This window comes from Bos grunniens, chromosome 18 (assembly GCF_055505025.1).
Source record: "Bos grunniens cultivar Pamir isolate PY7600 chromosome 18, Bosgru_T2T1.0, whole genome shotgun sequence".
Classification (NCBI taxonomy): Eukaryota; Metazoa; Chordata; class Mammalia; order Artiodactyla; family Bovidae; genus Bos; species Bos grunniens.
Window position 1 is genome coordinate 44,869,472 of NC_141182.1, and position 23,330 is coordinate 44,892,801.

The 23,330-nt window shown below is 41.6% G+C and overlaps 1 protein-coding gene across 2 annotated transcripts in view; it reads left to right on the plus strand.

Annotated features, from left to right (window-relative positions):
- GARRE1 (granule associated Rac and RHOG effector 1) overlaps positions 1–23,330 on the plus strand; it is an 85,389-nt gene that overhangs the window by 28,938 nt on the left and 33,121 nt on the right. For both annotated transcript variants that reach the window (XM_086351777.1, XM_086351778.1), the window contains exon 2: positions 3,289–4,574. In XM_086351777.1, coding sequence (XP_086207903.1) covers positions 4,080–4,574 — 495 coding nt within the window. In that variant the 5' untranslated portion in view covers positions 3,289–4,079. The remainder of the gene's footprint in view (positions 1–3,288; positions 4,575–23,330) is intronic.

Below are 23,330 nucleotides of genomic sequence, written 5' to 3' on the forward strand. Positions count from 1 at the left end.
TTTTAAGATGTCATGTCCAAGAAACCATTGCCTAATCTAAGATCACAAAAATTTGCACCTATATTTTCTTTTAAGAGCTTTAAAATTTTTAGTTCTAACATTGAGGTCTTTGACCCATTTTGAGTTACTTTTTGTTTATAATATAAGAGAGGGGTTCTTATTCATATTTTTTTTTTTTTTTGCATGAGGATATCTAGTTGTCCCATCATCATTTATTGAAAAGACTGTTCTTTCTCAACTGAATGGTTTTGCGCCCTTGTCTAAAATTAGCTGAGCATAGGTGTCTAGGTTTATTCCAAACTCTCAATCGCATTCCATTTATATATATGTCTTTCCTTATCCTAGAGCTCTGCTGCCTTTATTACTGTAGCTTTACACCTAGGTTTCCAAATTAGGAAGTGTGAGTCCTCTGACGTCTTGGTTTCAGTACTTGGTAGGTCTTGGGTCTCTTGCACTTCCATATGCATTTTAGGATCAACTTGCCTATCTCTGTGGAAAAGGTTCAAATTTTGATAGAGACTGCATTGAATTTGCAGATGAATTTGGTGAAGTAGTATATTTAAGCATTACTAGTTTCATCTACATAAACTTTGAAAGCATGTAAAGGGGAAAAAGTTTAATGTTTATGATGTTTATTAAAAAATTAAGTGAGTGTGTGGGCCTTACTTGACCTTCTTGAATCATCTGGCAGAGGAATGGGGGTGGACTCTCAGAGCCAGGAGCACCAGTGTGCAACACACAACAAAGAAGCGTGTTCCTTAGGGCTTTTCAAGACTCACTGTGGCCAGTTCAAGGTGATAGTTTTCCTTCACAGAGCACACAGTTTCTATGTGAGCAGCCTTCCATCCTTCAGCACTCCTGCTGAGTGTTTCTCTTGTCCTGCTGAATTTGTACAGCCACACTGGTAACAGTGGAACACTTGAGTAGGGATAGATGTGATTGCCTTATTGTATGTAATTAATTTGAAAAATGAACATTTGGGAACATATTTCTTACATATAGCTGTTTGATATCTCATTTCTTGAAAAGTTTATGAGAGTTTTTAAGAGTCAAAATTCTCTTGAACACAGAGCTACAAACGGTGCTAGTTTATTTGGATTTATATGCTAGCCGGGTTAGGCTTGTACTTTTAGAGTATGTGTTTGTATTCACAACACTTTTCTCATCTCTTGCTCTTACAACCTGTCTACCTTCCTGGGTTCCTAATGAAATTGTAGAATCATAAAGAAGGCATGGTAATTGGCTATATAATGAATGAAAAGATGGTTGTTATTTAGTCACTCAATCATGTCTGATTCTGTGACCCCATGAACTGCAGCACACCAGGCTTCCGTGTCCTCCACTGTCTCCTGAAATTTGTTCAAACTCATGTGCATTGAATCGGTGATGTCATGGTATGACATATTTATTTTTATCTACCAAAAAAGCAAAGTGGAAAGAAAGAAAATCTAGTTATCAATAAGTAGTTCAGTTCAGTCGCTCAGTCGTGTCTGACTCTTTGCAACCCCATGAATTGCAGCACGCCAGGCCTCCCTGTCCATCACCAACTCCCGGAGTTCACTCAGACTCACGTCCATCAAGTCAGTGATGCCATCCAGCCATCTCATCCTCTGTCGTCCCCTTCTCCTCCTGCCCCCAATCCCTCCCAGCATCAGAGTCTTTTCTAATGAGTCAACTCTTCGCATGAGGTGGCCAAAGTACTGGAGTTTCAGCTTTAGCATCATTCCCTCCAAAGAAATCCCAGGGCTGATCTCCTTCAGAATGGACTTCAAGAGAACACCACAGTTCAAAAGCGTCAATTCTTTGGCGCTCAGCTTTCTTTACAGTCCAACTCTCACATCCATACATGACCACTGGAAAAACCATAGCCTTGACTAGATGGACCTTTGTTGGCAAAGTAATGTCCCTGCTTTTCAATATGCTATCTAGGTTGGTCGTAACTTTTCTTCCAAGGAGTAAGGGTCTTTTAATTTCATGGCTGCAGTCACCATCTGCAGTGATTTTGGAGCCCCCCAAAATAAAGTCTGACACTGTTTCCACTGTTTCCCCATCTGTTTCCCATGAAGTGATGGGACCAGATGCCATGATCTTCATTTTCTGAATGTTGAGCTTTAAGCCAACTTTTTTACTTTCCTCTTTCACTTTCATCAAGAGGCTTTTTAGTTCCTCTTCACTTTCTGCCATAAGGGTGGTGTCATCTGCATATCTGAGGTTATTGATATTTCTCCCAGCAATCTTGATTCCAGCTTGTGTTTCTTCCAGCCCAGCATTTCTCATGATGTACTCTGCATATAAGTTAAATAAGCAGGGTGACAATATACAGCCTTGACATACCAAGCTATATACAGACATCATGTAGACTACATATGTCATTCAATAAAATATATTTGAACTATTTTTGTTTGAGAGAGCAGATCGTTAAGGCAAGTGTAAATCTAATGAGCTGTGGAGGGAGAATCACACTGCTTCACTATTGTAGGTTCAGAAATGACAACCAGAGATATTTAGACCTTGCTTTTTGCACCTATCCAGAGCCAGGGGTTGTGTAGAAGCCTCCCCAGGGTGTAGGAACTAGCACAGCCTCCTAGACTTTCCTTCGATCATCTAGAGGGGAAATTGGTACTGGATGAGGATGAGAAGCAAACCTGCCAGCCACTCACTTCTCCAGACTCTGTCTTTCTGATGCTGCACTTCGGCCGACCTGGGTATCCTGAACAGACCTAAAGTCATCCTGCTTCAGGGTCTTTGCTGTGGTAGTCCTTTCACCTGATGAGCCCTGGCCATCACTCTTGCACTTATCAAAACCTGGCGTACAATCATGGCCTATCTCCTTAAGGTAGAGTAACATTTTCCTCATAACAACCTTGATTTCTCAGTCTTTTGCTCATCGCTCCATTTCCCAATCCCCCTTAAGGTTTTGTGAGTGCTGTACTTGTCAACAGTCCCAGTCGGGTACTCTCCTAATCCTCTTGTGGATTTGTGAGCTCTTTGAGGAAAAAACAAGGGAATGCCAAACACAAACATTAGTCCAGGCCCCGCGCGATGTGTCACTTGTCAGCATGAACTTTGAAGCGGTTTGTGTGGAATCAAACTTTTTGTTGTGTTATTTTTGTACTACAACTTGAGGAATTTTCTAACCATCATCATATCGTAGTTCTACTCTTTTATAACGTTTCTTATTCATTTGGAGCCCATCTTTGTGGATGATAGCGTTTCAGGAGTTAATGTTCTAGAATTACTCACTGTCCTATAACTCTCCTAATTCTATCTTATTTTCCCCCCTCACAGGAAATGACTTAGAAGCCTTACAAGTACATCTGTGCATTCTTGCTTCAGACTTTACAATTGAGGGCCAACCCAGTCTGGAAGCACCTCTTATTAATGTTACAAGGAAACCGCTACCTCAGCAAACAAAAGGAAAGAAGAAGACTTATAATAACAAATGCCATTTTTTTGAAGAAAAAAAAACTTTTCAGAAAATATTAAAGGAAATTTGGAAATTTTTCGCATTTAGAAGAAGCTTTACAGGTAAATGGATTTGGCAGGCAGGCTCTGTCAGAATTCTGCAGATTTGATCTTCCTTCCTAAGGACTTAGTGTGAAGTGATTCTGTACTGCTTTTTAAATTGCTGTTGATCAGCTTGTGGGTTTTTGGGTTCTAACTTTTCTGGTATATTGAAGATACATTATATTACATTTTTTAAAGTTAAGTTATTTTTCTGCCATTGTAAATACAAGTATCAAAATATTCTTGCAAAGCAGTTCTCAGTAAACATTTTTCTCAGCAACCATATCTTTTTATTAAGAGGGTAGAATGCTAACAGTTCTTATATAGCATTTTGGACACACTTATTTTTTGTCAGAGGTCCTGCTTCCACTGAAAATATTAACTATATAAACTTCTTGTCCTTTTCACGTCGACATTGGATCACATGGTCACCTGCCTCATGGAAATGCCTTTTTTAAAACTTAGATTTGCAGAACTCCACTATTTTTATACCTAGCCACGGTTTTAGGAAGAAAGAAAAAGGAATTGGAACCCTGACCCTCTCCCGGTCACTGGGACAGTCCCCTTCCCGCATGTATTGCTGCAGTGCCCAGGACAGTAAAATGGACTACAAGCGGCGCTTCCTGCTTGGCGGGTCCAAGCAGAAGGTGCAGCAGCACCAGCAGTACCCAATGCCCGAGCTGGGCCGAGCACTGAGTGCTCCCCTGGCATCTACGGCCACCACCACCCCCCTGGGCAGTCTGACCGCTGCAGGCAGCTGCCACCACGCCATGCCCCACTCCACTCCCATTGCCGACATCCAGCAGGGCATCTCCAAGTACCTGGACGCCCTCAACGTCTTCTGCCGTGCCAGTACTTTCCTCACAGATCTCTTCAGCACTGTGTTCAGGAACTCTCACTACTCCAAGGCAGCCATGCAGCTCAAAGATGTGCAGGAGCACGTCATGGAAGCAGCCAGTCGGCTGACTTCAGCCATCAAGCCCGAGATTGCCAAGATGCTGATGGAACTTAGTGCTGGGGCTGCGAACTTGACAGATCAGAAGGAATTCAGTCTCCAGGACATTGAGGTAGAGTATCTTCTCTGTCATACTTGGGTTGGAAAGTGTATTCCAGAGGTAAGTGAGAATGTTGTTTTTGTTTTTTCTCAAATCACTGAAATGATGGTCTTCGTCCTCTTTCCATTGATACTGTGTTCTTGTGAAAAAAAATTTTTTTTGCATGCCAGGTTTTTAATTGCTTTCATTTAAAATTAAGTAGGATAAAAGATTATTAAATGAATCAGCCTAGATTTTCTTTAAATTTTCAACTTGGAACTTAATTTCCAAGTAACATGCTGTTACAGTGATGTGATGTGATGTGATAGTCATTCGGTCGTGTCCGACTCTTGCGACCCCATGGATTGTAGACCGCCAGGCTCCTCTGTCCATGGGATCTCCCAGGCAAGGATACTGGAGTGGGTTGCCATTTCCTTCTCCAGGGGATAAAGTACACAGTAGGGACTGAGAATTCTAAATGTGATTGTAAAGATTTATTTGTGAATTGTCATTATATAGACCCGTTGGTTTAATGTAGCAAGTTCTACACATGTTTACAGGATAAAGGTATTTTTCCAGTTCTGAATTTACAGTTGTTCATATTAGGATACATTTGATTCTTATTCAGGACATTTCTTAGGTCTTTGATAGTCAAAATGAAATATTCCCCCCTTTTCAGGGCTTTAGATTATAAAATTGGAATATGAATTTCATTCAGAATAAAGGTGATGTTTTTCCTTCCTTCATTTAGAAAATAATTGTTAAACTGTCATCTGGTAAATTCGCTTCACTGCTAGATTTTTAAAATTATTTTTAGTTGCTCAGAGAGTTCTTCTGAGTTTGATTTTTCCGTGTGTCCTTGTACATTTTAGCAACACATCAGAGGTTAGGTTTCTGGATGCTAGGAGGGAGAATGTTTTTTCAGCATCCCGGGGTTGTATTTGATTTTCGGAAATCACCAGTCTTCTGAACCAAATCTGATGATTGCAGTGGCTGAATAAGCTAATTTATAATGTTGTGGGTTTGGGGGGAACAAAAGCTAAGCTATTAAGTGTTATGACTCACTTTTATTGTGTTTAAAAGGCATATTGTGATTTGGAAAGCATTTCCAAGAGGAATTGTTTTGTTTTATTTTTGGCTGTGCTGGGTCTTCATTGCTGCACAGGTTTTCTCCAGCTGTGGCGAGTGGGGGCTGCTCTCTAGTTGCAGTGCGCCGACTTCTCATTGCAGTGTCTTCTCTTGTTGTGGAGCGTGGGCTCTAGGCGTGTGGGCTCAGTAGTTGTGGCACATGGACTTAGTTACTCCACGGCATGTGAGATCTTTTTGGACCTGGAGATCGAACGCATGTCTCCTGCATTGTGGATGCTTAACCACTGAACCACTGGGAAAATCTTCCAAGAGGAATTTAAAATTATTTTTGAGAAGAAATAATAGTCTTGGTTTAAATCAGGCATTAGGCATCTTCACATTTTTTCTGTAGAGGGCAAATAGTAAAGTTTAGGCTGCGTGGGCCACATTTGTCTCTGTCACAAATTCTTTGTTTTTTGGGTTTTTTAAAAATAACCCTTTAAAAATGTGATAACCAGTTTTCCCTTGTAGACTTGTCTATTGGACTCGATTTGGCCTATTGCTGAATCTGCTGGTATAAATGTATACGTGTGTAATATCTTCCTTGGGTCATTCTGTTTTGAACCTATCCAAATATATTTTTATTTTCTGATTTTTTTCCTATGGTCATGGCATATATTCAGAGAAAGCATGATTTTGAAGTGTTTTTAAAAGTGGCTTGGCAAAGTTTAAAGTATTTTTTAATATTATACATGTAAATCATATATAAAGCATATTTTGAAAAAAATTGTACTTCTCAAGAGAAACTCAAGCAGTAAAATTTAACACTACTGCTCGACTTTCCCATCTCATTCCTTTTCCCGGAAGAGACCACTGTTAACTGGGTTGGTGTGTGCCATTCCAGACTACTGTGTGTACATGCACAGATACACAGCTGTGACTTTTGTTTGTTTTATGTGAAGAACCAAGTTCAACTCCCTGTGTGCTTGATTGCTGCTGGGCAGAGATGTGGCAAGAGAGCACTTAGAGACTCTGCCTTGTCTGAAACAGTTGAACAGGCCCAGACTGTTACAGCTATCATCCTATAATGGCACAACCATCATTAGCTTTATTTAGAATTTCAGGCAAGAGTGGTTTGAAAAATGAAGCCAAAGCCTCTTATTTTAACCTGAACATTACTGAGCTCTTCTTCAGACTGTGCCTCCAAGTGCTGGAGGAGACAGAGCTAGGCCTCCAGGGCCACTTCCCCTCTGACCCAATGGGCCAGTGCCCTTGTTCCCCAGGACAGGACAACTAGAGAAGGATGAACTAACCCTGAGGACTTGGAGTTCAGTAATCCACTGGGTGCAGTGGCACTTAGCTGGTCCCTTCTGCTTTTCTGGGACCAGTGTGGACCATCTGAGCTGAGAAGGGGAAATATTTCTTGATGTGGTTTGGAATTTTGGCTTGACTTTCCCCATTGAAATGTGATTAGGATAGCTGGAACACTACCATGTTTTTGTGTATAATGGGCTAAACAGGCTTTCAGAGTCTAAACTGGAAACTAAGTGCTGTTGATAGGTTTTAGAATCTATGTTGTATTCTGGGTTTCAAACTGCTGACATAAAAGTAAATCCTAAAATGTGATTGCCAAATGTAGGCCTGCAGACTTAACATTTTGCTCTTTCCACAGAACAGTATTTGTTGTTTCTGGAATTTATGTACTGCCGTGGTCCCTCTCTCTCAGGATATTCACCAATTCAAATGGAATAGTTAGGCATTTTTTCCCCTGTGTTGGCTTTTAAAGATTTTATCAGCAAGGCCCAGAGACACTCTTTAGCATTTGTCCTTGGGGAAAGAATCTGTGGTCTAACATCGATGAACTTGACTGACTAGGCAAGGACCTGTGCTTGGCAGCTGAGCCTAGGACTGTGGTTGAAGAAAGCCCTGAATTCAGTGCTCAAACGCTTGACTGTTTCAAACTTGAGATAGAGTACTAGTTCCACTGTCCCACCCCTTGAGGGGGCGAAAACATGCTTCTGACGCTCCCTGAGTTAAAGTCAGGTTTGGGATATGCTCACTGATTGACAGACCCTGCTGCCTGTGTCTAGGAACTGCAGTTGCTGACTGTGCTCTGGGGCAGGCAGGGTGTACATGAGTCCTGTCCTGTCTGTATTCATTAGTGACTCTGCCCCTTACTTCAGGTGGTTCACCCTCATAATCTCACTGTTAGAGAAGTAAGTTGTGAGTATTAACTAGTGCTCTTGACACTGCTTATTATGGGGCATAGAATCAGAAAATGTGGGTTTAGAAAATGACTCTGCTTCTTATTATCTGTGTGATGTCAAGCAAATCTCTAACATCTGTAAGCCTCAGTTTGCCCATCTGTAAGATGGAATTATCACCCACCTTCACAAGAGTTCTTGTGAAGATCAGAAGCAGTCAGTGTGTGAAATACTGTACCCAGTTGGTTGTCATCCCATGTGGTTATTGCTTCCAGCATGGCCTGAAAGGTGCTATTAGCCCTTCTCTGAAGTACAGAGCACAATTATGTACAGAGCCAGCATCAGAGAGGAATGTACAGCAGGTTGTTCTTCTCACCAGGACGCTTTTAGGTGGAAAAAGTTGCCACTCCTAGGACATTTGCTTTACTTGTTTCTTTCCTGGTTCCTTAGGCAGGCCACCTCCCTTTCCCTTCTGCCTTATTGTCTCTTTGGGAGTTATAAGATGGCAATAGTATTACCTTGCTTGATGTAAAAACTGTTAGGATCTTTTCAGCATAAAAGCCCCTAGGGACCTCTTCTACCAGTAGTCACTGCTCTATTACCTTGTAACTAGAATTCCCAGATGGCGCAGTGGTAAAGAACCCACTTTGCCAGTGCAGGAGACGCAAGAGATGCAGATTCGATCCCTGGGTTGGGAAGATCCCCTGGAGTAGGAAAGGGCTAGCCACTCCAGTATTCTTGCCTGGAAAATTCCATGGACAGAGGAGCCTGTTGGGTTACAGTCCATGGGGTTGCAAAAGAGTCAGACATGACTGAGCAACTGAGCATGCATAGAATGGGGACACTCAGGGAAGGGAATGGAGAGGGATGTGGGACACTTGCAGTAGCTAGGAATTTTTGAACAAGCCAGTTGACAGTTCAGGTGGGATTTTCACCCCTCTGGATTTATAGAAAATGTAGAGTTTACTTTGTGTATGAACTGGAATGTTGTCTAAAATGAGAAATATGATCTTAATCAAGTGCTCCATGGGGATTCCTTTGTGTAAGTCTTGAACTATCAGTCCAGCCAAAATGAATTCAGGAAAAATATGGTTTCCCACATTGGATTTGTTCATCATATAAAGCTTTGACATCCCACAGCATTTTTTACAGGTAGACCATATGAGTCCTGCTGTCTTTATCTTTTCGAGTCTAGGGACATTTCCATTGGTGTGTTAATTTCAATGTTCCTGTTAAAGGCCAGGCTACATGAGTTGTGGCTGTGAGTTCTCTTTGGTTTTGTCTACCTCAGTTTTATTTGTCCTAAAAATCTGGTATCCTAACTGATACTGAGCCTTAGACTCATTTGCAAGCAAAACATGTAGTTCATATTAAAGAAGTATAGGCAATCCCCTAACTAGGTTTTCTATTTATTAGAAAGTCACAAATGTTAACTTCTTTTTACAAACATCTGTCACTCGTTTTAAATAAAATTACTTTTTCAGTGCAAATATATAAGTGAAAGAAGGAAACTGACTTGTAGTTCATGTGTTCATTACACAGGTATTTATATTGCACACTTTCTTTGTGCCAGGCACAGAGGAAGCAGCGGCAAACAAGACAGAAGTGCCTCCTTTCATGCAGATAGATGAGGACTGTGATCTTAGACACTTGGTTAGAAAAGGCATCAGTGAGAATGTGATATTTGAGAAAGAAACTGGGGGAGATGAAGAAGCAGGCCTTGATGATAACCAGGAAAAGAGGGTTCTGGGGAGAGGGAACAAAGCTCCTGAGGCAGGAGCAAACCTGAGTGTGCGAAGAGCAGTGAGGGTCTGTCGTGGCTGAAACAGTGAGTGAAACGGACACGAGGGGTGAGGTCAGACAGGTAAAGAGGTCATCCTCTGCAGGGAGGATGAGAGGAGGGCAGCAAGACGAAGTGATGACACCTCTCGCCTTGCTTTCTTCACCACTTGGGAGCTCTGGGGCTCTGGTTTCACAATGGGGCCTCAGTATTGATACGGGGTTCCCAAGAGTTGTATGCCTTTAAAGGGATGTATTTTATATCTTCCAGCATTTTTAATGACTTTCCAAGTACAGTATCCCTCAGCACCTGCAGGAGATTGGTTCTAGAACCCCCTGTACAGAAATCTGAAGATTCTCAAGTCCCTTATATGAAATGGCATAATATTTATATAGAACCTACACACATTCCCATGTGTAATTTAAATAATCTCTAGATTATTTATAAAACTTAATACAGTTTAAATGCAGTGTTAATAGTTGTTAAATTCAGTGTAAATGCTATCTAATAGTTGCCTGCATGGTAGATTCAAGTTTTGCTTTTTGGAACTTTCTGGAGTATTTTCCCCTGAATATTTTTGACCTGTAGTTGGTTGAATCTGCACACGTGGACCTTGCAAATCAGAGAACCCCCTGTATCACCATATTATAAATAGACTTTAAATCAAGTCTTTATGTAATTGCACCTTGGCTTTCAGTTCTGTGCATTGACAGATATCTTTTCTATACTGTGTACCTATGAATCTGTTTGAAATAATTTATTTGTGATCACTGACTGACTCTTAAGGACCTTTATTCAAGCATTTTAACATTTATTTTGGATAGATGTATGCCAGAAATGCTGCAGAGCAATGGTAATGGAAAATATTAGAAGCTGGTTTCAAAATGTGATTTTCATTAACCCTAATGGAATTAAATTTGCATAGTGTTTTTTTTTTCTTTTTTTTTTGCCTAAAGGTAAAATTCAATGTTACTTCTTTCTTGTTTCATCTAGTTGACCTTCCATAACAGATTATGGAGTAAATGTTTCCTAACTATATATGCCAAATGAAAATTCAAATTGCTGGTATTAATCAGAAACTCAAATTCATTTTATAAAAAAAGTATATAAATCCAGTTTTCAGGCTGTTAATTTCTGTCACTCTTCTTGGCTGTTCTTTTAACCAACTGAATCTGTTATCTAAATTGTCTTCAGATTTTAACTATTAGGAGAAGCTGTAATTAATTAGGCAGTTGAAATTTGGGTGATTGTGCAAAATTTCACTGTGAACAACAAATAAGATTTCCTGCCTTCCCAGCCCATCTTTTATGGGTAGAAGCCCCTGGGGCCAGAGGATATCATCTACTCTGGAGGGACTGGATCCTTTGATTTATTAAGAAGTGCTGTGCACAAAAGAGACACAGATGTAAAGAACAGACTTTTGGACCATGTGGGAGAAGGTGAGAGTGGGATGATTTGAGAGAATAGCTTTGAAACATGTATATTAACATATGTGAAACAGATCGTCAGTCCAGGTTCGATGCATGAGACGGGGTGCTCAGGGCTGGTGCACTGGGATGACCCTGAGGGATGGGATGGGGAGAGGTGGGAGGGGGGTTCAGGATGGGGAACACATATACACCCATGGTGGATTCATGTGAATGTATGGCAAAAACCACCACAATATTGTTAAGTAATTAGCCTTCAATTAAAAAAAAAAAAAAGAAAACTCAGTGCCAACAAGAATAAATAAAAGGATAGAAAAAGATGAAAAAAAAAAAAAAAAAAAAGAAGTGCAGCCCACTCATTATTCTGAATATTGCTAATTAAAAGGAGAAAAATGAGGATTAAGCAAATTTTCTGCTTATCCACTACAGACATTTTTCAGGGTAACCAAATGTAGCCCTAGTGGATGAGGGAAGTTTTCTTCTATTTAGAAGATTCTGAGTACTCTCCTGTGTAGAAAAGATGATACGATTAGAAAACTCACCATTTTGCAGACCATAATGAATTAATTGACTCAGGTGGTGGTCAACAATGTAAGATAAAATCATTTGATAAAAGGCTGCTAGAGAGGAATCAGGCTTTTCTCAGCCAAATCCATTGGTCAACCTCAGCATCACTGAATCAGAGGCAGCCATGTGATTGTGTCTCCTAATAAGAACTATACAGCACTCCCATAATGCAGTCTTGTACTTATTCATCTTTCTGCCATATCCTGGGGTGGGAAGGACCCTGAAATAATCTAATCAAGCCTCTAGAAGGAATTACCACTCTACAGGAAATGTGGGGTGTGGTGGCACAAGTTATATAACACCACAAGGGAGCAATCACAATCAGACAAATCCAGAAAGTGGCATATTCTATAGGCAGTTGACCTGATTTGTTCAGCAAGTCTAGTAGCATGAAGAAAAATTCAGTAGAGAGTTAAGAGATACAAATTAAAAGAGAATTGAGATAAAACAACCAAATAAAATGAGCTTTTTGGAGTTGAAATTCAAACCAAAAAATAAAAAAGATTTTTTTTGGCTATACCACATAGCTGATGGGATTTTAGTTCCTCGACCCCGGGTCCTCAGCAGTGAAAGCATGGAGTCCTAAGGACTGGACCACCAGGGAATTCCCCCTAAAAAGACATTTTTAAAAATAAGTTGGGAACTTTGAACATGTATTGGGTCCTGGTTGATTGGGATTTGCTCCAAAACATTCCAACAGAATAAGGTAGAGTTGGGGAGAAGGATGAAAAAAACACAGCAAAATGTTTTTAGTTGTTGAAGCTTTTTGATGGGTACATGGGGTGAGGGGTTGTTATACTCTGTTTTTGTGTGTCTGGAGAATCCCAGGGATGGGGGAGCCTGGTGGGCTGCCGTCTATGGGGTTGCACAGAGTCGGACACGACTGAAGGGACTTAGCAGTAGACATTTTCCAAGTTTAAAAAAAAGGGAGAGAGAAACTTATGACCACATGACAGGCGTAATGTGTCAGGAACACCCAATAAATAATTGCATTTCATGGAGTGATTTGTTCATACGAAGTGGTCTTCTAACAGGAACGGAAGTATTTAGGAAAACTCCTGTATTCTGTCTACTCACAGAATACTCCTCTGGCACTCTGGTCCTAAGTTTGTTGTTGGGGGGTTTTCCTATACAAAGCAATTTGGGATCAGTTCTAACACGTTTATATATATATATACACACACACACACACACACATTTATATGTTTAAATATATATCTCTTTCTTTTTTTATTCATTTGGCTGCACTGGGTCTTAGTTGCCACATTTGGAATCTTTGATCTTCACTGCAGCATGTGGAATCTTTTTTAGTTGCAGCATGCAAACTCTTAGTTGCAGGCATGTGGGATCTAGTTCCCTGACCAGGAATAAAACCTGGGACCTTTGCATTGGAAACACAAAGTTTTAGCCACCAAACCACCAGGGAAGCCCCAGTTCTAACACTTTTTCCTGGAGTTAGCATCAGATCCCACAGTTAATGGCTCAGTCCCACAAGATTCCCCCTACCCCCTCACTTAGATACCAGTTACAAGTCCAGGGAGTTACCTGTGTTTCTTAACAACTGGCTATAAATCAAAAGATTCCCATGACCCCTTCCACAGATTTGATTAATTTGTTAGAACAGCTCACAGAACTCAGAAAAAAACATTTCTGAGAAATGTTTTTTCATCTCAGAAAAAAACTCAATTATAAAAGGATGTAACTTAGGACCAGCCAGATGAAAGATATGCATAAGGCAAAGTTTGTGGTAAGTGGTGTGAGCTTCCATGCTCTTTCCAGGCCTGCTATCCTCTCAGCACCTGCACATGGTCTTTATTCCAGAATCTTTCTGAACCCCATCCTTTGGGCGTTTCTGAACCTTCATTTCACAGGTGTGGTTGATTCAGTTTTGGTTGTTGGTGATTGATTCTCTCTCCAGCCTTTTCCCTTCTCCAGAGGGGTTGGGCTGAAAGTTTCAAACTTGGTTCCCCTGGCAACCAGCCCCTATCCTTAGGGACTTTCCAAAAGTCACCTCGTTAACACAGACTCAGGTATGGTTGAAAGATGTTTGTTATGAATAACAAAAGATACTTTCTCTCTCTTATTCACTTAGAAAATTCCAAGGGTTTTAGGAGCTGTGTGCCAGGAACCATGGGAAAAGACCAAAATACGTATTTATTATTAATCACAGTATCACAGAGAGTATTATTGAGTAAGGTATAGTGATGAGAAAAAAGGTAAGTGCTTTTCAGAAAAAAATGAAGGAAATAAAAGTGAATCAAGGGAGAAAATGATGAGAATAGAGGAAAGATACCTCTGAAGGCAGGACCCCAGCAGCAAGGAGTAGTCGAGGAAAGAATGCTGTGCTTGCAATTTTGGTGACTAAAATGGCAGTGTTGCTTTCTTTTAGGAGACTATAATTTAATATTTCATAGTTACTAAAAAGTCATAGTTACTAAAAAGACAAGGTGGCAGAGGAATAGGAAGGGGAGACCACTTTTTCCCCCACAAATTCATCAAAAGATCATTTGAGTGCAGAGCAACTTCCACAAAACAACTTCTGAACACTGGCGGAGGACACCACACACCCAGAAAGGCAGCCCATTCTCTTCGAAAGGAGGTAGGACAAAATATAAAATACAAAAAGAGAGACAAGAGTTAGGGATGAAGCCCTGTCCTGGGGAGGGAATGGTGAAGGAGGAGAAGTTTCCACACAGTAGGAAACCCTCTCACAGGCGGGTCTGTGGGGAGTTTTGGAATCTCAGGAGGCAATGTAACTGGGAGAAGGAAAAAAAGAAACCCACAGAATACAAGTCTAACCACTACTGCAGAAAAGAGAACTTTCCTGGAAAGGCTCTAACCTAACAACCTAACCTGGCCTGGCCTGCTCACAGAACAAAGGATTGAATACCAAAGGAGAGCTAGCTGTGTACTGGCCCCTCCCCACCTGGAGGCAGAGAGGCAGGCTTGGGACAGCCAGAGCGGGAAAGCAAGGGGCTGCTACAGTCTCAACCCCAGAGATACATCTTCCGCCAGGAGGGTCGCAGCCTGAGATCAGCTCTCTAGAAGAGACATGCGGGGCACCCAGGAAACCAAGTGGCTGGGACTGGGGAGGTGATTAAGACGCATGACTTACCTGGGACAGTATGCTTGACAAGCACTTAGTCACCTGAGCTGCTTAGATCTGGGAAGGGCGCAAAACACACGCCCAGCCCACAGAGACTGAGCCTGAACTGTGTCTGAGTGTCTCCTGTGGAGATACAGGTACCTTTTGAAGGTCATCATTATCTTCATTACCTCCACCATAGTTTGGCCTCAGGTCAAGCAACAGGGAGGGAACACAGCCCCTTCTTGCTGCTCTCCCATCAGGAAGAGCAGTGGCCTGCCACAGGGGCTCTGGGTGCAGCAGACCTGGGTAATGGTGTAAGCCCTCTTGGAGGAGGTTGCCATTAACCCCACCATAGAACCACCAGAACTTCCATAGGACTGGGGAAATAGACTCTTGGAGGGCACAAACAAAACCTTGTGCACACCAGGATCCAGGAGAAAGGAGCAGTGACCCCACAAGAAACTGACCCAGACATGCCCGTGAGTGTCCAAGAATCTCCGGCGGAAGCGTGGGTTGGTGGTGACCTGCTGGGTCGGAGGCACTGAGTGTAGCAGGGCATGGATGGGACCTTTGAAGGTCATCATTATCTTCATTACCTCCACTGTAGTTTGGCCTCAGGTCAAGCAACAGGGAGGGAACATAGCCCTGCCCATCAACAGAAAATTGGATTAAAGATTTACTGAGCATGGCCCCGCCCACCAGAACAAGACCCAGTTTCCCCCTCAGTCAGTCTCTCCCATCAGGAAGCTTCCATAAGCCTCTTATCCTTATCCATCAGAGAGCAGACAGAATGAAAACCACAATCACAGAAAACTAAACAAACTGATCACGTGGACCACAGCCTTGTCTAACTCAGTGTAACTGAGCCATGCCATGTAAGGCCATCCAAGATGGACGGGTCATGGACAGGTCACATTTCTGACAAAACGTGGTCCACTGGAGAAGAGAATGGCAAGCCACTTCAGTATTCTTGCCTTGAGAACCCCATGAATAGTATGAAAAGGCAAAAAGGTATGACATTGAAAGATGAACTCACCAGGTTGGTGGGTGCCCAATATGCTACTGGAGAAAGAATGGAGAAATAACTCCAGAAGGAATGAAGAGATGGAGCCAAAGTAAAAACAACACCTAGTTGTGGATGTGATGGGTGATGGAAGTAAAGTCCAATGCTGTAAAGAGCAATACTGCATAGGAACCTGGAATGTTAGGTCCATGTATCAAGGCAAATTGGAAGTGGTCAAACAGGAGATGGCAGAGTGAACATTGACATTTTAGGAATCAGTGAACTAAAATGGGATGGAATGGGTGAATTTAATTCAGATGACCATTATTTATATCTACTATTGTGGGCAAGACTCCCTTAGAAGAAATGGAGTAGCCATCATAGTCAACAAAAGAGTTGAAAATATAGTACTTGGATGCAATCTGAAAAACGGTAGAATGATCTCTGTTCATTTCCAAGGCAAACCATTCAATATCACAGTAATCCAAGTCTATGCCCCAACCAGTAATGCCGAAAAAGCTGAAGTTGAACGGTTCTATGAAGACCTACAAGACCTTTTAGAACTAACACCCAAAAAAGATGTCCTTCTCATCATAGGGGACTGGAATGCAAAAGTAGGAAGTCAAGAAACACCTGGAGTAACAAAATTTGGGCTTGGAATACAGAATGAAGCAGGGCAAAGGCTAATAGAGTTCTGCCAAGAGAACGCACTGGTCGTAGCAAACACCCTCTTCCCACAACACAAGAGAAGACTCTACACCTGAACATCACCAGATGGTCAATATCGAAATCAGATTGATTATATTCTTTGCAGCCAAAGATGGAGAAGCTCTATACAGTCAGTAGAAACAAGACCAGACCAGGAACTCTACACATGGACATCACCAGATGGTCAACACCAAAATCAGATTGATTATATTCTTTGAAGCCAAAGATGGAGAAGCTCTATACAGTCAGCAAAAACAAGACCAGGAGCCGACTGTGGCTCAGATCATGAACTTCTTATTGCCAAATTCAGACTTAAATTGAAGAAAGTAGGGAAAACCACTAGACCATTCAGGTATGACCTAAATCAAATCCCTTATGTTTATACAGTGGAAGAGAGAAATAGATTTAAGGGCCTAGGTCTGATAGATGGAGTGCCTGATGAACTATGGAATGAGGTTTGTGACATTGTACAGGAGACAGGGATCAAGACCATCCCCATGGAAAAGAAATGCAAAAAAGCAAAATGGCTGTCTGGGGAGGCCTTACAAATAGCTGTGAAAAGAAGAGAAGTGAAAAGCAAAGGAACAAAGGAAAGATATAAGCATCTGAATGCAGAGTTCCAAAGAACAGCAAGAAGAGATAAGAAAGCCTTCTTCAGCAATCAATGCAAAGAAATAGAGGAAAACAACAGAATGGGAAAGACTAGAGATCTCTTCAAGAAAATTAGAGACACCGAGGGAACATTTCATGCAAAGATGAGCTCGATAAAGGACAGAAATGGTATGGACCTAACAGAAGCAGAAGATATTAAGACGAGATGGCAAGAATACACAGAAGAACTGTACAAAAAAGATCTTTATGACCCAGATAATCACAATGGTGTGATCACTGACCTAGAGCCAGACATCCTGGCATGTGAAGTCAAGTGGGTCTTAGAAAGCATCACTACAAACAAAGCTAGTGGAGGTGATGGAATTCCAGTTGAGCTATTCCAAATCCTGAAAGATGATGCTGTGAAACTGCTGTACTCAATATGCCAGCAAATTTGGAAAACTCAGCAGTGGCCACAGGACTGGAAAAGGTCAGTTTTTATTCCAATCCCAAAGAAAGGCAATGCCAAAGAATGCTCAAACTACTGCACAATTGCACTCATCTCACACGCTAGTAAAGTAATGCTCAAAATTCTCCAAGCCAGGCTTCAGCAATATGTGAACCATGAACTTCCTGATGTTCAAGCTGGTTTTAGAAAAGGCAGAGGAACCAGAGATCAAATTGCCAACATCCGCTGGATCATGGAAAAAGCAAGAGAGTTCCAGAAAAACATCTATTTCTGCTTTATTGACTATGCCAAAGCCTTTGACTGTGTGGATCACAACAAACTGTGGAAAATTCTGAAAGAGATGGGAATACCAGACCACCTGATCTGCCTCTTGAAAAATTTGTATGCAGGTCAGGAAGCAACAGTTAGAACTGGACATGGAACAACAGACTGGTTCCAAATAGGAAAAGGAGTACGTCAAGGCTGCATATTGTCACCCTGCTTATTTAACTTATATGCAGAGTACATCATGAGAAACGCTGGACTGGAAGAAACACAAGGTGGAATCAAGATTGCTGGGAGAAATATCAATAACCTCAGATATGCAGATGACACCACCCTTATGGCAGAAAGTGAAGAGGAACTAAAAAGCCTCTTGATGAAAGTGAAAGAAGAGAGTGAAAAAGTTGGGTTAAAACTCAACTTCAGAAAACTAGGATCATGGCATCTGGTCCCATCACTTTATGGCAAATAGATGGGGAAACAATGGAAACAGTGACAGACTTTATTTTGGGGGGCTCCAAAATCACTGCGGATGGTGACTGCAGCCATTAAAAGATGCTTGCTCCTTGGAAGAAATGCTTTGACCAACCTAGACAGCGTATTAAAAAGCAGAGACATTACTTTGCCAACAAAGGTCCATCTAGTCAAAGCTATGGGTTTTCCAGTGGTCATGTATGGATGTGAGAGTTGGACTATAAAGAAAGCTGAGCACCAAAGAATTGATGCTTTTGAACTGTGGTGTTGGAGAAGACTCTTGAGAGTCCCTTGGACCGCAAGGAGATCCAACCAGTCCATCCTAAAGGAAATCAGTCCTGAATATTCATTGGAAGGACTGATGCTGATGCTGAAGCTGAAACTCCAGTACCTTGGCCACCTGATGCCAAGAACTGACTCATTTGAAAAGTCCGTGATGCTAGGAAAGACTGAAGGCAGGAGGAGAAGGGGACAACAGAGGATGAGATGATTGGATGGCATCACTGACTCAATGGACATGAGTTTGAGTAAATTCTGGCAGTTTGTGATGGACAGGGTGGCCTGGTTTGAACTGAGGTGAGTGTTTGAACTGAACTAAAGTGAGTACTATTCATGTTCCCATTTTATTGATGAGATGGGTGTGGAGTGGTTAAACAACTTTTTAAAAGTCTCATGGCAGATTCAGACTTTAGACACAGACAATCTGATTCTGTAGAGTACTAATTCTTGACTGTAGCTCTGTACTGCCTCTCAGCAAAACAATGGATTGACCCCATGAACTGAAGAAAGTTAGCTCTCTCTCTCTCTGGTCATGACTGGATACAGGGGCTCACACAGTGCTAAACAGACCCAGACTGTCTCCATGCCAGAGTTACCAACACCTCTGTTCTCTCCCGGGTTCTGACAAAAGTTCTGGAACTGAATCTGATTGGCGTGACTTGGGTCACTTGCCTGTCCTTGGGCCTGGTGGGCAAAAAGGTTAAACTAACACACCGACTGGTCAGGCCTGACTGTGTGTCCACTTTTGGTGCTGGGGTACCTCCAGGCTGAGAGCACAAGGGGAGCAGTTCCCTGATGGCTGCTTCCAAAGCCACGGGACTAGATGTTGGAGAGGCCACGCTGCAGGTTCCAGGTGGAGCATGTCAGAAGATGTGATGGGGAGCATATTTATGACCCTGGAAACACCTGCTGAATTGTTTTGTTTTCAGGATTTTAGCAGTTTATTATGTCTTCTATGAAGCTTTCAGTTATGTGTCTTAGTAAAATTTCATAATTTCCGTTCTAGTGGCTGTGTATATTTTTAACATTCTTAACTAATCTTTATTTTAGTTGCTGCCGTGAATGAAATCTTACCTATTTATTTTTGGCTATGCTGGGTCTTTGTTAGTGTGCGGGCTTTTCTCTAGTTGTGAGTGGGGGCTACTCTCTAGTTGTGGTATGCAGGCTTCTCGTTGCAATGGTTTCTCTTGCCATGGAGTATGGGCTCTAGGGTTCTCGAGTTCAGTAGTTGGGGTGCGTGGGCTCGATTGTAGTGGTGCTTGGGCATGTGGGATCTTCCTGGACCCAGGGATTGAACCAGTGTATTCTGCATTGGCAGGCAGATTCTTTACCACTGAGCCACCAGGGAAGCCCAGGATGAAATTTTATTTGAAAGTTTTTTTCTGTAACATAGGAACACCCTTGATTTTTTTTGTTTATTTTTGTCTTATCTCCTGCTCTGTGGCTGGACTCAGTAATTTTGATGTTTCATTTGGTTTATCTGGGGTTTTTTGGTATAGATCATGTCATCTATATATATCTTCTCCCTTCCAGTAGTTATATATCTTGTTGCATTGAACATAGGTTTTACTTTTACTTTTTGGCCACACCACATGGCTTGTGGAATCTTCTCTGACCAGGGACTGAACCCAGTACGTGGCAGTGAAAGCCCAGAAATCCTAACCACCAGACCACCAGGGAACTCTCTGTCTATCAGCATAGATTTTAATATATAAAACAATGAGCTTTAAGAATGAGCACTTTTTTTTTTTTTTAAGAATGAGCATCTTTGTTTTGGTCCTCATTTTAATGAGAATTCTTTGGATGTATTACTATTGATTATTAGTTTTAATAAATTAGTTTTATTTTGTATATGATGCATACTTATGGCAAAAAATACAAACATTTCTGAATGCCATAAGTTCACTTTTCCAAAGGTCATGCTTCTCTCTTCCAACTCCATCCCAGTCCCAGGTAGAACCACTATTAACTGTTTCATGTATCTGGGCAGAAAACCACAAGTAGATACACATACACAAACATACAGGGAAAATACACCTTTCTAGGCCCTTATATATACCCTTAATTCCCTCAATAGCATACTTGTTAGTTACAATATTGGTTCTCGGTTTGAAAGAATAAGCCTACAATTCCAAGGCATGACATGTTATACCTGATTCTTCATTCTGGGCAAGTGTGTCACTCACAGGAAAGCCTTGCATGGTTTACAGCCTTTCTTTCTCCAGAAGAGTCATTATCTCCCCCTGGCTTGTTGGGGATATCACCCTCAAAGTAAGCTCGAGGTTGCAGCTGGTGTCCATGGGCTGGCTGCAGAAGAGCTGTCCAGTGAATGAAAGCAGGAAGAGTTCAGGGGTAATAACATTTGCACATGGATGCTGCCATGATGTCTTGCCCTCAGCTCTTCAGTCAACATGCTACTCTTGGACTAGATTGGTGTTTTTATGTGGAGAGTAGTAACTGCTTTTTTTCTTCTTTCAACAAATATGTACAGAAAGATTGTCTGCTGTGTGCCAGGCATTGAGAATGTGACTGGGAGCAAAACAAAAGACCCTGTCCACATTCAGCTTAACTCCTAGGTAGGGAAACAGACAAAAAATAAATGGCCCATACAAACATAATGTCAGGTAGTGAGAGGCACTATGAAGAAAAAGAATGAAGAAGAAAGACCTCTCTGAGGATGGAACACTGAGCAATGTCTGTCTGAGAGATAGAAGGACGCTCCAGGTACGATAGTGGTTCATTTGCAAATAGGGTCAGAGTGGGCCTCCTTCAAAGGACACTTGGCATTGTCTAAAAGTCCAGTGGGTAGGACTTGGCGCTTTCACTGCTGGGCCCTGGGTTTGATCCGTGGTTGGGGAATTAAGGTTCCACAATGTGGAATTTTGCATGGTACAGCCAAAAAAATAAATAACCAACTCTGGAGGGTTTTTTATTTGCTTTTGTTTTTTTAGGAATATCGTTCTTGAAAATAGAACTATACTTCCCAACCTCCCTTACAGCTAGGAGTGGTCACTTGAGTAAGTTCTGATTCATGAAGATGTAACTGGAGGTTTTGGATGAGACTATGAGGAAGTTTCCTTAGAGGGAAAAAGGGTGCTCCCTTTTCCTTGCTCCCCCCAATTTTTTACTGTCTAGAATGCAGGAAAAATGGCTGAAGGTCATTTAATTATTTAGAACTGTGAGGTTATGTAAGTATGTAAGTCTTGTGGGAGGATGAAGAGCAGAAAGATGGGAACTGGGCTCCCTGTGATACCCAGGAGCCTCATCCTAGCTCTGGACTGCCAAACCCTAGACTTATTTTCACCTTTGTTGTTCACATGGCTAAGTCGTGTTGGACTCTTTGCAGCCCAGTGGAGTGCAGCACACCAGGCTTCTCTGTCCTCCACTATCTCCGGGACTTTGCTCAAATTCATGTCCATTGAGTCGGTGTTGCTATTTAACCATCTCATCCTCTTTTGCCCGCTTCTCCTCCTGCCCTCAGTCTTGCCCAGCATCAGGGTCTTTTCCAGTGAGTTTGTTCTTCGCATCTGGTGGTCAAAGTATTGGAGCTTTGGCTTCAGCAACAGTCCTTCCAATGAATATTCAGGGCTGATTTCCTTTAAGATTGCCTGGTTTGATCTCCTTGCTGGTTTTCATCATAGAAAGAAGTAAATATGGATCTTATGTAAGCCACTGCATTTGTTGTTGTTGTGTGTAGATAAAATGAATCCTAACTGAAAGGAAGCAGGAAGATCGGTTAAGAGGCTTTTACAGTAATCCAAGCAAGAGATGACTGTAGCATGGAATAGAATGGTAGCAGAGGGGGTGACTAGAAGCAGTTTACTCTTTTTTAGTGTGGTAAACTATACATAGCATAAATGTTGCCATCTTAACAGTTTTGAAGCATATAGTGGCATTAAGTACATTAATATTTTTTGTAGCCATCGACCACTGTCCACCTCCAAAACTTCTTCATCTTCCCAAGCTGAATCTCTGCCCACTGAGCAATAACTGCCCCTCCTTCTTCGTCTACCATAATTGATGTGGACTTAGTTCCTGTCACTGGCTTTTCACTGTTTCATGTCCTGGATGATAGTTTATAATTATACTTATTAGTTATATAAAGATGTATAGTAGTGTAGCTAAAATATAAAACTTCCTATGTGTGTTGCATGGTAATAAATTTTGATATATTTTATTTTGGAAAGCAGACTGTAAAACAGCATATGAAAGTGAAAGTTGCTCAGTTGTGTCCGACCCTTTGCGACCCCATGGACTATATATAGTCCATGGAATTCTCCAGGTCAGAATACTGGAGTGGGTAGCCTTTCCCTTCTCTGGGGATCTTCCCAACCCAGGGATTGAACCCAGGTCTCCCGCATTGCAGGTGGATTCTTTACCAGCTCAGCCACCGGGAAAGCTCAAGAATACTGGAATGGGTAGCCTATCCCTTCTCCAGCAGATCTTCCCAATCCCAGGAATTGAACTGGGGTTTCCTGCATTGCAGGCAGATTCTTTACCAACTGAGCTATCAGGGAAACCCCAAAACAACATATAAAATGAGCCAATTTTGGAAAAAAAAGAAAGTTTCAAATGTAGGCTGTTTTGCAAACGTGTAATCAGTGATTATATCTATTTAGTAATATCTGACACTGTTTTTTTATTGTGCTGGTCTTTTCTTCTTAATTTATTTGCAGTGAATATATATTACTGGTATAAAAGTTTCTGTGAATCACAGTGCTTGAAGCAGTTTAGAAACTGTGTCTGATGATATTGTTACCAGCAGTAAAGCAGCGTGTCAGGGGCAGAATGTAATCTTGTCTGAATGATTAACGTTTGCTGTTGGCTCATCCATCCTTGGGCATGTGTTAGCTTTCTCTCCTCCCTAGTT